This window comes from Thunnus thynnus, chromosome 8, assembly GCF_963924715.1.
Source record: "Thunnus thynnus chromosome 8, fThuThy2.1, whole genome shotgun sequence".
Lineage (NCBI taxonomy): Eukaryota > Metazoa > Chordata > Actinopteri > Scombriformes > Scombridae > Thunnus > Thunnus thynnus.
Window position 1 is genome coordinate 7,438,635 of NC_089524.1, and position 13,450 is coordinate 7,452,084.

Below are 13,450 nucleotides of genomic sequence, written 5' to 3' on the forward strand. Positions count from 1 at the left end.
ATCTGGCAAATGGTTCACAAAATGAGAAGTCATATAGTACATCAAAAAGAAAATATACTGCATGGTTTTAAAAAATATTGCTTGATAAATTATCACTTTATTTGTTTACACTACTTTCAGTTTAATAATCAACCAGATAATCTAATAACCTTCCTCAAAAATAGAACCATTTTTGATAAATATAATTTCATCAATACTTAGACAGATAAAATGCCACATGCTGCTATGATACCAGCCACAATTATGATAATGTATATAACTAATATTGCTATCAAAGATTTATAAGTATTCCAATCTAAAGTTCTCCTCATGTTTGATCTTAATTTATTTGTGACATGTAAGACGTACCCCAAACAGAAGACCTTTCTTAAAACTTTGTAGTTGTATTTACTTTCTTTTTACAATTTTCCCCCTAAAGGTTTAAAGATTGAACCGATAACAATTCTGTTAAGGATGCTACTGAGTGGAGACAATAAACATATAAGCCATATAATGGTATTTCTGCTTAGTCCAGTCCTTTCATTAGGAGGCACCAGTGGTTCTGCACTTTGGCCTGGAGTAGTTGCTTTGGCTGATGGCGTTTTTGGCTGCAAGCCTGACACAGTAGGTGGTCCGGGGCCTGAGGTCAGTCTCTATGTAAAAATCACCTTCCACGGTTCTCACTCTCGGCGGCTGATTGGCCCGCTGCTCTCTCTGTTCCTCCTCAATGACGAGCATATACTGAGACGCGTCCTTCACTGTCGTCCACTTCACATACAAGGAAACTCCACCTACTGTTACGGTCAACACCTCTGGAGTTTCAAGATCTGAGAGACAGACAGAGAGATGAGTGAGGCATTAGAAGTTGTTTTGTAATACAAGACCTTTGATGAATTTATATTCATGTTTGATCAACATGTATAACACTGTTTCTAAAGCCCAAAGTGCAACTTCAAATATTTTGTTTTGTCACAGAATACTAAAGACACCAGAAAATATTCACATTTTAAGAAGCTGGAACAAGAGAGTTTTTGCATTTTTTCTTAAAATATGACTCAAAACAATTAATCAATTGTCATCTCAGATCAATTCTCTGACGATTGACTAATCTTTGCAGCTTTAAGCGTTACACTCACCTCTGTCTAAATTGGCATAGACCTGAGTAGCCCGTAAATCTCTTCTTCTCCGAGTTCCTACTGGACCTGAGGAAGATGAAAATAACTCATTATATAGATTTCAGATTTCCAAAATGTCAATAAAGACAAATAAGTAATTAAATGACAAGTTGCATTTTTCAACAGGTGCAATATTGTTGTTTCAGTGTTCTTGCACTGTGCAAGCTGCAGTGTTACTCTGGCTTGCAATTGATGGTCTGTCATTGTTTACTTTTAGTTCTTGTTCAGTTCATGTTCACATATCGGTATCAGCATATATGTCAGCTGACACACAACAAAAAAATGTTCAGAAATGCCAAAGATATGTTTTGGCACAGTGTCACCATTTCATAGTTTGTCCGATAGAGAGTAGTGAATAAGTTATTTTTCAGCATCCTGCCGACCCCACATTTCCTAGTCACAAGTTACAAAAAAACTAATCTATGGGGACCTAATCAAAAATGTTTATTCATGTCATGGGCTGTGTAAAGAAAATAAATATCAGTCCTATATATCAGATTTTTCAAACTCAGTCTCGGTCCGGTTGTTTAGTCCACAGCAGAGTTTGATTGACAGCTTTCAAACAAACTCAAATGAACTGATCCATACACAGATCGTTTGAACTGAACCAAACAGATGTGAAAGCATCCTTATGAACTCGTACAATATTAGACATTGAGGAATTTTGCTAAGCAGAGCTATACAAAGTTAGATTTAATAAATAATTAGATGAAACAAAAAGCAATGTGGAATACAATCTTGCTGCTACAGCTCCAGTTGAATGACGTGGAGAGATTATTTTAGTGAGTCCTGTGTAGTGCTGGTGATTTTCTCGCCCTGCATCTAACCTGTAATATTGCTGGTAGGGTTGCTCTGTCCTACGGCGTTGCTGGCCGTCACTTCGATGGTGTGAGGATCAAAGTTGGTCAGCGAGCAGGAGAGCCCTGTGGTGTTGCAAACCTTGACACGGCCTGCACTCGACACATTGTAGACAATGTACCGTGTGGCAAACACCGACGCCTCCCAGGAAAGCACAGCAGACTGTCTGCTACCAGAGTATTTCACATTCTGTGGAGCACAGGGCACTGGGAAAGAAACAATGAAAATGCTGTTAACAGAAGGACTGGAATGTCTTATTATATATAAACCCATGCTATGTGAGGTGAAGATAACAAGACATATTCTGCTTAAACAAATTAAAATACAAAATATATGAACCTAAATGCAAAAAGGAACAGCTTTTGCTTCAAACAAAAGACATGATGTATGGGCTACATAATCCAACGTGAATTTACCTGTGACTCCAGTAAGGGCGTTGGAAGGATTGCTGATCCCGGCTGAGTTTCTGGAGCGTACAGTGATGTTATAAACTGTGCTGCAAGGCAATGGGAACTCAAAATATTTCCTGGGCGACCAATAAGAAGAGATCTCCATCAGGGCCTGTGGGTTGTTTTGGATTCGACCGGTTATCTCCACCAAGTACTCGACTTCGGAACAGTTGACGCTGTCCCATGATGTCATGGCCCAGTAAGTTTGGCTACTCTTCTGCATCCGGACATTCAGACCAGTGGGAGCACATGGAGCTGAGGAAGAAGGAGATAGCAATTCACCAGTGAAATGAGCCAAGTTTAAAAAGTTCTGCTCTCGTTTTTGTAACAATTTCAAAGGGTAAAAGATCATCCTCACTAGCCTTTTTGGTGGGATAATTAGATTTTTCTTGACTTACTATACTACATTGTCGGTATTAAACCAGTACAACCAACTGATTGAGTATGTGATAAATAAAACATTTATCACATCTTCTGAAGCCCTAAAAGTTTTCCAGTAAAAGAAATGTTATTCTATAACTAGTATCTAAAAATATTTATTTATATCTGCATATTCTATTCTATTCTTACATTTTTGCTAAATTACCTAAAGTAATCGCAGCATTGTAATAATTGCACTCTGCTGTAATTCACTTTTGAGCTCTGATATTTACCTGCTCCAGCCTGCAGAGGTGCACTGAACGAGCTGTTGCAAACGCCATTCGAGGCTTCAACGGAGAAATTGTACATGCCGCCACATTCCAGGCCTTCGATGGTGCAGGAGGTGTCGGTGCTATCACAGTAAAACGCGTCTCCACCCATATGTTGGGCACAGCCAAAATACTTCACAGCACCCTCACTGGCATTCCAAGAAAGGATGGCAGAGTTGGTCTTGCATTCGATATCCACTGCTAGACCGGAGGGCTCACAAGGCACTGAGAGGGAAGAGAGAAAAGAACAGAAAAAAATGAATGAATAAATAAAAAGGCCATATATAGTATTTATTAAGTCCAATAAATAGAGGTGACTACTAAGAAAAAATCCAACTTCAACTTGATGGTATTAGTACATTAACAGAACAACATGAACAGGAAGAAAAGCTACTCATTAAAAATCACAGAGAACTAATTTTGATTGTTAACAAAAAAAGTAATTTTAAAAAGTAATTTTTGCAGTATTTTGCATGATGATAGAAGATGTGACATTCTGAAAATGTGGCTTTACCGGTGCTGCAACTAAAAAGTATTTTCATGATCAATTTATCTGCTTAATACTTTGTCGATTAATCAGTTTTTTTGTCTTTAAAATGTCAGACGACAGCGGAAAATGCCTGTCTTCAAATTACTTGTTTTATGGGAACGACAGTCCAAAACACAATAGTTTTCTATCATATAAGCAGAAATCTTGATGTCTGAGAGGCTGCAATTTTTCCTAATCTATCAAGTCCTTTCCTTGACTTGACAGATTAGCCAATTAACAGAATTTTTACCAATGAATTTTCTATCAATTATTTGACTAACCATTTCAGCTCTAGACTTTATCATCTATATCATTTACAGACTACCATCCACTCTCTACCAATCGAAAGTGTTGCTTTAGTTAAATGATACATTTCAAACCTCAGAAAAGAAAAGAAAAGTCCGATCATCTCTCTACCTGTTCTGAAGGATGTGGTCCTGGGCGGGCTGGTGCAGTTGTCTCCACTGGCAGTGATGCTTAAGTTGTACGGCTGTCCACAGTGCAGATTAGCAAGGGTGCAGTTGTTCACTAAGGAGTTGCATTTCGTGACGTGTCCGTCCCTTCCTGTTGCTGTCAGCAGGTAGGATGTGGCCACAGGGGAGTCGGCCCACGTCACTGTGGCTCCATTCTCCTCACATGATGGTGCAACTGTCACGTTGTCCGGGACACAGGGCGCTAGAGAAGACAGAATAACCTTATATATTTCCTCAGGTGTTTGCGCTGTGGATCTACTGTACTTTACCCTTTCAAAACTTTAAGTGAGTTTTGATAACAGAAGTGAGTTTTTTCATCTGTCAGTTTCTGTAAAGCGATAAAGTGAATCAGCCTACATGGTGAGCAGAAAAAAATACCTGTTTTAATCTTCTTTGGTGGACTTCTGAGGCTGCTGCACTTATCAGAAGAAGCTGATACAATGATGCTGTAGTGCATGCCGCAGCGAATATCCTGGAGTACACATGAATTGGAGGTGCTGTTACATGAAATGAGGGTCTGGTCGTGGCCCTCGGCGGTCACCAGGTAGATGGGTGTGTCCTGATTCAGCTCCCATTCAACCAGGATTGTGTCACTGTTGCATCCTGTCACTGCACTGATGGACGTTAGAGCACAAGGACCTAGAGGACAGGACAGATACGATTATAAATGCTCCAGAAAACCGTTAACAGTTTGATATCAGCAGCAGAGATTCATGTTAAATACCTGTCTCGAGCTCAAAGGTGGTGCTGTTATCACTGCGGCAGTGTTCGTTGACAGCAGTGACATGGAAGGTGTAAAGCGTCCCACATTTCAGATCTGGCACATTACAGGGAGAGGAGGCGGAAGTACAGGTAGAGTTGTGACCTCCGACCCCCTGGGCCAGGACAGTATAGCTGAGGGCTCCTTCTGAGTCGTCCCAAGTCACCCAGGCAGAATTAGATACGCAGTCCAGGCGGCCTTTGGTGTTGCTGGGCACACATGGAGCTAAAGAGGGTAAAATGCAAAAGAATGACATTCAGACTATGTAGGAATTGTTTCAACAATTTTTGAGAGATTTACTGCGTCGAATGATTATGCAATTTAAATTTTGTGGGAGTGAAAGGGGGTTGTGTATTTGAAGATGCTCCCCTAATGAACCCAAGTGTCATGTGATCCTTCTTAGAGTCTAAACACCCTCTTAATATTAAGGAAATATATAATTTCATAAGGGGAAGGGCATACAGTGATTCATAAATAGCTTGTGCAGCTTTCTGTACACAAAAGGAAGAAGAAGGGGACATTAGGAAGGTTTTCAGCAACCTAGTTTAACAGCACCAGTGCTAAGACTTGTTTAAATGTTTCTGACATCAGTGCTCTCGGTACACTTATTCACTTTCTTTGCGGTTTGCATTGAGTTAGATGAGAAGATAATGTGTCACTCTATGACCACAAATTGTCATTTGTACATTTCTGTTTGTGTATGAGTTAAACAAACAAGATACATTATATTAATTAGAGAGGTTTAGAGGTGCTGGTAGACATATTTTTAAACGTTGGACAGAGCAAGGTTACCTGTCTCCCCCTGCTTCCAGTTACCATGCTGAGCTAGGCTAAATGCCTCCCGACTCAGCGTGGTATTGATCTTCTCATCTTACTCTCAGAAAGAAAGTGAATAATTATATTTCCCAAAATGTTGAACTATAATTTAAAATCTAAAACTCAAAACCTAGGATACACATGCAAATGCAAAGTCAAACTGCATCCCTAAAGAGGAAAACTGCACTGTAACACCGCCTGCATATGGTACTTTCCTCTCCTATAGGTGGTGCAGGTTGGCATGTTTAGACCTGATATGATGTGGAGAATCTGGAGACTGCTAAACGTGCCTTTCAGTGAATGAATTTCTGAGTTACAAAGCCAGTTCCAGTGCATCATGCCGCTGATACACTGAGATGTGGCTCACTGTTTGAAGTTTACCTGAAGAAGTCACTACAGTAGGGCTCGGCTTGCTCTCGCAGTCATCTCTTACAGACAACACAGTAACGTTGTAGCTCTGTCCGCATGGTAGATTTTCTATGGTGCAGACTGTGTCACTCGAGTTACAGTAGAGTCTCGCCCCTCTGTTGCTCACTGCTGCCACGTGGAAGTACTGTGCATCAGGGTTGGGTGACCAGGACACGGCCATAGCACCTTCATCACACTGGGCATCGACAGTCACATTCTGTGGTGCACAGGGGGCTGCGGGGGAGAGAGAGCAGAGAAAAAAAGGCAGGTTAATGAAGTATCGTTTAACAAAGAAGGGAATTTCTATGTTGCTGTTTTAGGGAACAAAACTTTACCACTTTACCATAACAAAAATAAGACTGTCATCACAATTTATAGAAAGTCACAACAAGCCTTTTACAATGAGTAGATAATTGGTCCTCCATGTTTACAGAGTACCTGTTCGCACGTAAGCCTTGTCGCTCTCCACGCTGGAGCAGGACTCATCCCGGCCGAACACGCTCACGTTGTAGGTCTGTCCACACTGCAGGCCGCTCAGGTCACAGTGGGTCATGGTGTTGTTGCACTCAATCCGGTGGCCTCCATCCTCTGTGACACCCACAGCGAGATAGGAGACCGCTCCACTGGCTGGCTCCCATGTCACTGCAGCTGAATTTGAGCGGCACAGTAGAGACGCCTTGACATTGGTGGGCCTGCAAGGCACTGGGAGAGAGAAGAGGAAAGATGGACAGTGAGATGATAGAGTTCTTCTGTCTTAATGATGTATGTAAGAGCTGGGGGAATTAATGGGTTATATGGGTTAGTTTAATGCCAGTTTATAGAGAGAAAAAGTTCATTCATAGCATACTAAATGAATACTGAACAGACTAAATGGAGAGCAACGTCCTGAGAAGAAACTTATGTACAAAGATGGAGAAATTCATCTCAAAGTTCTTAAAATTCATTATTGATTTGTCGTTGTTGTTCCAAGCTGCATACTATCTCAAGATGGAAGTGTCATACTGTTTGAATCATGCTGTCAGTGACCACCGGGCACAGCACAAATATGTTCCTCACCAATTTGGGACTAGTTTTGTTTCGAGATAAGTAGGGTTGAGTCTGAAGAATGTCCTACTTGTAACAGCAATGATATCCAGGTAACTTATTAGTCCATCAACTGTTCATGAATAGCGAAAAAGATGAAAAAATAAACCTGCTATAAACTGGCCCCTCACTGTTGACACAATGTCTACACAGCTTGCATCATGAAAGCAGCACGTTAGCAGAGCAGCTGTAGCAGCTTCAGTCCTGAGTCAGTTACTCAGGATGCACCGAGGCACAGTATTGAATGTAGGTTTTCACGTGTAAAACGGACATTGAGTCACTCATCAGGCCGTATGTCCCCTCTCATCTGCTCCAGTCTGCAAATGAACAAACGTCTGGTACAATAATACCATCACTGCCTGGTATGAAATCACAATAAAGACTCTTCTCATTTGTGGTTTCATGATGGTGGGATGAGCTACCCAGGTCTATACAGTCTGCTGTCTCCTTTGGTACATTCAAGAAATGCCTGAAAACTTGTTGCGGTGCTTCTTGTTGTTTATGGTATTCCTTATGCACATGTCTCCTTACAGTTGTTTCTTACTTCAATAATTATTACCCCAAAAACCCCAAAAAACATGTTGTCACTGTCCTTTAACACTTGATTGTTTTGCCTCACTTGTAAGTCACTTTGGATAAAAGCTTCTACCAAATGACAGAATGTAAATGTAAAATATGAGCCATTATTTGGCCTATTTAGACTTCTATATTGATTAAAATAGAAGCGTATCTGTTCCGTCAGATGCACGTGAGATGAACATGTGAAAAACACCTCCTGTGTTGACGGGCCTGTCCACACCAATACCATAGAATTTAACTTGTGGCAAAGACTTTATGGTTCCTATTTACCTGACTGCAAGTTGAGGTAAGCATGACTGTTGTCACACTGTCCATCCTGAGCTGTCAGTGTCAAGTTGTAGAGTTGGCCACATTGCATGTTGGGTAGTTCGCAAATGGTTTCAGCAGTGTTACACTGGATCCTGTGACCATTGGGTCCCGAAGCTCGCACCATGTAGGAGGACACACCCTCTCCTTCTTCCCATGACACCACACCTGTGTCATTGCCGCACACCATCTCTGCTGTTACCTTCTGTGGTACGCACGGCCCTACAGACAGACAGGTATAAGATCAGTATCAGTAAAATATTATATATAACATGCAATATGCCTTATAGCTACACTGAATGCTGCTGTTTGGGATAAATGTCTAATGAAGGTGCCACATGATAAATTTAATCTTGATTCTACCTTTGCTGATGACAACAGCAGAGCTTTCAGCACTGTCACAAGTCTCATCTAAGGCCTTAACAATGATGGAGTAGTTGAGGCCACACAGCAAGTCGTTGAACAGGCATGTTGTGTCGTTGCTGTTGCATGTTGACTCGTAGCCACCGTTGCCCTGGGCGACTGTGGTGTAGGATAATGCCCCTCTGCTGGGCTCCCATGAGACCGCCACGGCACCAGACTCACAAGCCACCCGAGCCTCCACCTGCTGCGGTGCACAAGGCACTGCACAGACAGAGAGAGAGAAATATTAATCTTCCATTATGTGAAGGTCGACGCCTTTGAATTATCAGGTTCTATCTGCAGTCCGAGTGGTTTTGAGTTGTTAAAGTTCAAATGATTTACGATATATACATGTTTTAAATTTAGACATAACTACACATTTGGTTTTCATTGACTGATTTTAACTAATAATACAGTTCATAAAGTTTTTCCAAGAACAAAATTCAAGACAATTAGAGAGAACCTTTGAAAATGTTTCTCCGTTCATTAGCTGACCTTTCCTTCTCCTCTCCTTCTTCTGCTTTGTTTTACTGTTTTTTGATGCTCTCTGTCTATTGCTCTATTGCTTTTTTTTTCTTTTTTTGACAGACTGGGGTCTCTGTCAGTGTCTGAGCTCTGAGTGTTTCACTGTCTGCTGCAGGACTCAAGTTATAACATTAAATACACACAAACCCAGTTAGCAGCAGGTAGAGTCAACATCAGCAGCGAGCAGCCTGAATGTATCTCATGTTCTTACATATTAACATTTTGCCTTTCATTGCTGTCATTTATTAAGTAGTCAGAGTAACTAAAAATAATAGTAATTATTGCTAGCAATTCTGCTTCCTATGTAATTAAATTCGGCAAGCTAGCTGACTGGCATGGTGGATAAAAGTCAAAAATCTGTTTCGTCACTGAGTTCAAACAAGATAAAAAACTGACTTTTAACTCAGTTGGTGTTTGTTTCTGTCTCATACATAATTATTTTGATAAAATAATTAATTTGGAGGCTTCAAAATTTAAGATTTAGCAACATTTCATGATTTTTTCTGCTCTTTTAACCACAGTCACAAAGCAGTGAGGTCACATGGTAAAGAGGATGGAACCTGATTGGTCCTTTTGTCTTCGTTCTGAGCACTGATTGATGAGTCTGAGATTGAATTTTGAGATGGAACCTTTTCTTTTCTCAAATTTTAGCCAATAATGCAGAAATTAAAAAAAATAAACCTACAAAAAATGTTAATAACTTGTCAAAGAATATTTTCATGTGAATAAATCAATTTTGACAAAAATGTCAGATAAAACCTTATAATTCTGAGGTCTCGAAGTGGGGAACCACATATTAATAACTGCAGGAGAAAACAGAATTATTTAGTTTAAATCTGTTTCATGAAAATACTTTCAAGTATGTGATGCAAAATCAAAAATTTACCAACCTCCAACCAAAAAAGCCATATTTTTTTCACTTTTTAAATTTCTTTTTCATGATAAGTATATATACACTTAATTTATGAATAATCCTCCCCCACCCTGACACAACAACAGAAATACCCAGATATTTCCAAACTACCACTAAAAAGAACAATCTATAACAAAGCTGTTATCATGCTGCCAGGCCCCAACATGTTCCTTATCTTTACCTGCTTGTAGCTGTTTCATGTCACTCTGCGACACATTGCACACGCTGTTGACGGCGATCACAGTGATGTTGTAGGTGAAGCCACACAAGAGATCAGAGAGGACGCAGGAATCTGAGTCTGTCTCGCAGCCAGATTCATGTTCCTCCACGCCGAAGGCTTGGACGATGTAGGAATCAGCTCCCTTGCTGGCCTGCCACTCCACGAGGGCCGTGTTAGTAGAGCAGTTCAGTGCAACCACAACATCCTCAGGAGGACAAGGCACTGGTGGAGGGAAGGGAAAAGGAGGAAGTTGACTTTTTGGAGTAAACACAAAATCCTCATAACACACTTGTATTGTTTGGCAAATTTTTATCAAGCCAGATGCTGACATTTCTGCCTGTCAAAACTTTAAAACATTTGAGCGGTCCAAAAAAAGGTCAATAGAGGTCATAGATTACTTTAAGTCCCTTGTAAACCTTCTGTTAAGACTTTAAATAGAAACTAATCACCAAACTGAAAATTATTTAAACTCTGACCACATCCAGCAAGTGTAAATCTGGGAATGTTTTGTATTTATTGATATTCATTAAATAAATACCAAGATTTTTTAAGTAGACGTGTTTAAACTGACTTTTACCTTGATTTTGTGTCCCCACACATCCACAAATTATTTTGTTTCAAAAATATATATTATACACTGTTGTTTGCAGTAAAAGATGTCTTCCTGCTAGTGTAAAATTTTTGAGAAAAAGTGTTGAAATGATATGAAATGAGCTGCTGATCATATGCCATTGTTCATAAATTGATAAAATAATTTTTCTCTCAGAATTAGAGAAGAAAAGATATTTGTTTTATTGTTGTTTTTTTTTTAATCCAATTTTCCTGAATTTAGGGAGTGGAATATATTAACATCTGTAATCACACCTAACACCTGATTGTGTGATTAAAGGTGCATCACTGCAGCCACTTCAGGACTTCAGCCACTAGAGGTCAGCAAAACAGGATTCTCAGTTAGTGTTAAAGGATGACTTTATTTTTTCTTACTCTCAGCAAATCCCATGAAGACTAAAACCAACGATAAGTTACTCCTACCAAAAAAAACACTATTTACTCCTATTTGAGTAACATTTGCTTAAAACATTAGTGCCTGGCTGCTTTAGGAAATTATTTAGCCTTTCTTATTAAACTTTGTATTCATGGGTTACCTGTTTTTTTAAAATTTAAAATGGGAGGAATGAGAGCCACAGAGAGGGTAGGGAAGTCAGAAAGTATTGAGAGATGGACTAACACATCGTTTTGGAACTTTGACCATGTTTAGCACAGATATCGTACATCACAACAGTATAAAAATAACAGAAAATCACCTTTAAGTTACTCTAAAATTGCCAAAATAAGCAGTTTATAAAATCCTTGACCCACATCTTTGACTTGGTTTTACTGCTTACCCGATTCCACCTGCAAACTGGAGCTGGGGGGGCTGTCACACTTCTCGTTTGAGGCCACAGTGATCACATTATAGGTCTGGCCGCACTGCAGGTTCTCCAGCTCACAGTTGGTGAAGTTGGAGTTGCAAGTGGAAACATGTCCACTGGAGGACCGGGCTGTTCCGGGCTGTTGCGGTGTAGTACAAGGCCCCCAAAGCAAAGTCCCAGTCCAACAGGGCCGAGTTCGTGAAGCAGTCCACAACCACTGAGCCAACTTTGGGTGTGCAGGGAACTGAGAGAGGGAGGGGAGACAAAAAGTCATACACCAAGCCTACCAAGTAAACATTCTGACATCCAAATTTCCATCTATATGTCCTACCTGATTTGAACTCGGCAGCTGGGCTGGGCAAACTGGAGCAGATGTCGTCCTGCGCCACCACCTGGACAGCATAAGACTGTCCGCAGGTCAAGTTGGTCAAGATGCACATCGGGTCTGTACTCTCACAGGAGGACACGGCTCCTTGTGTGCTCTGAGCTGTCACTTTGTAAGACAACGCCCCCCTGCTGGCACTCCAGGAAACGTGAGCCTGATTTTTTGAACAGTTCATCTTCACATTCACATCAGTAGGAACACAAGGAACTGGAAAGAAGCACAGGAAAAGATTTAATAAAAATGTAGTTACAGGAAGTTTTAGAGCATTTTTAAAAAAGTCACAGAAATATCAAGCCGTCATTTGAAGGGTGTCAGATTCAATATATTCAATGCATAGCAAACAATCAGTTTGCAGACAGTTAAATACATTTTCTTCCCCTAAAGATTCAAATTTTTATATGCATCTCTTTTCACCCATTTGTCATGTTCCTGTTAGACACGTTGCCTGTCACCAATACCAATAGAGTTTTACAGTATATGCACAAAAAACAACAAAAATATACAGTAACATGTAATATAGAGAGCAGAAGGAAAATAAGCCCCAAAAGTGCTTATTTGTCACCTCTGCTTAAAGAATATAACATAAAATGACTTATATCAAATAAATCTGTAGGATGGGCAAGAAAGAAACAAAATTTTAACCTGTTCTATAAGTTACGACTATTTTATTGAAAATTGACCTCTACTTGTAAGATTAGATATTTGTTTGCAGGATTTTAAAAAAATATGAAAGAAGGAAATTAATTAGGAAGTTGTGAGAATAAAATAATAATCAACTCTGACCTGACTGCAGTGTGTCGGCCTCACTGGGGTAAGAGTTGCACTTCTCGTTGGAGGCGACGACTGTCACCGTGTAGTTCTGTCCGCAGTGGACATTGGGCATGCCGCAGTGCTCGCTGTCAGACCAGCAGCTTTGTGATTGGCCGTCTTCCTGCGTCACTGTGGCGGTGTAAAACTGCGCGCCAGCCGAGCCGGTCCACGATATAACAGCAATGTTGGAGAGGCAGTTCATGAAGCTGGAGACGCCGGTGGGAGGGCAAGGCTCTGAGGGAAGGATGGAGAAAAGACTTGATCATGAAAGATGTTGAACTGATCCTGAAGTTTCATTAATACAAATAGTTAGAGGAATAGTTCAGCATTCTGTGGAATATGCTTATCTGCTGTCAAGAGTTACACACGGAGATCAATACCACTCTCATATCTATGCACTATTATGAAGCCACAGCTAGCAGCTGGTTAGCTTAGCTTAGCATAAAGACTGGAAATAGTGGAACAGCTAGTCTCTGCTGTTTTGAGTCTTTATGCTAAGCTAAGCTAACCATACCATACCATATTTACCTACAGATGTGAGAGTGGTATCCATCTTCTCATCTCTAACTCTCGGCATGAAAGCGAATGTTTATTTCCCCAAATGTTGAACTACTCTCTTAACCAATTGCTCTTAACTACAGTGCTTTTAAAGAAATCAATCAATGAATAAACTAGATTA

The 13,450-nt window shown here is 40.3% G+C and overlaps 1 protein-coding gene across 1 annotated transcript in view; it reads right to left on the bottom strand.

The window, feature by feature from the left end:
• Positions 1–11,555: 11,555 nt before the first annotated feature.
• The window catches only part of LOC137188510 (serine-rich adhesin for platelets), a 35,099-nt gene continuing 33,204 nt past the window's right edge, over positions 11,556–13,450 (bottom strand). The window contains exons 45-47 of the mRNA XM_067598162.1: positions 12,745–13,005; positions 11,908–12,168; positions 11,556–11,820 (exon numbers count right to left, since the gene is read on the bottom strand). Of these exons, the coding sequence (XP_067454263.1) occupies positions 11,651–11,820; positions 11,908–12,168; positions 12,745–13,005 (692 nt within the window). The 3' untranslated portion in view covers positions 11,556–11,650. The remainder of the gene's footprint in view (positions 11,821–11,907; positions 12,169–12,744; positions 13,006–13,450) is intronic.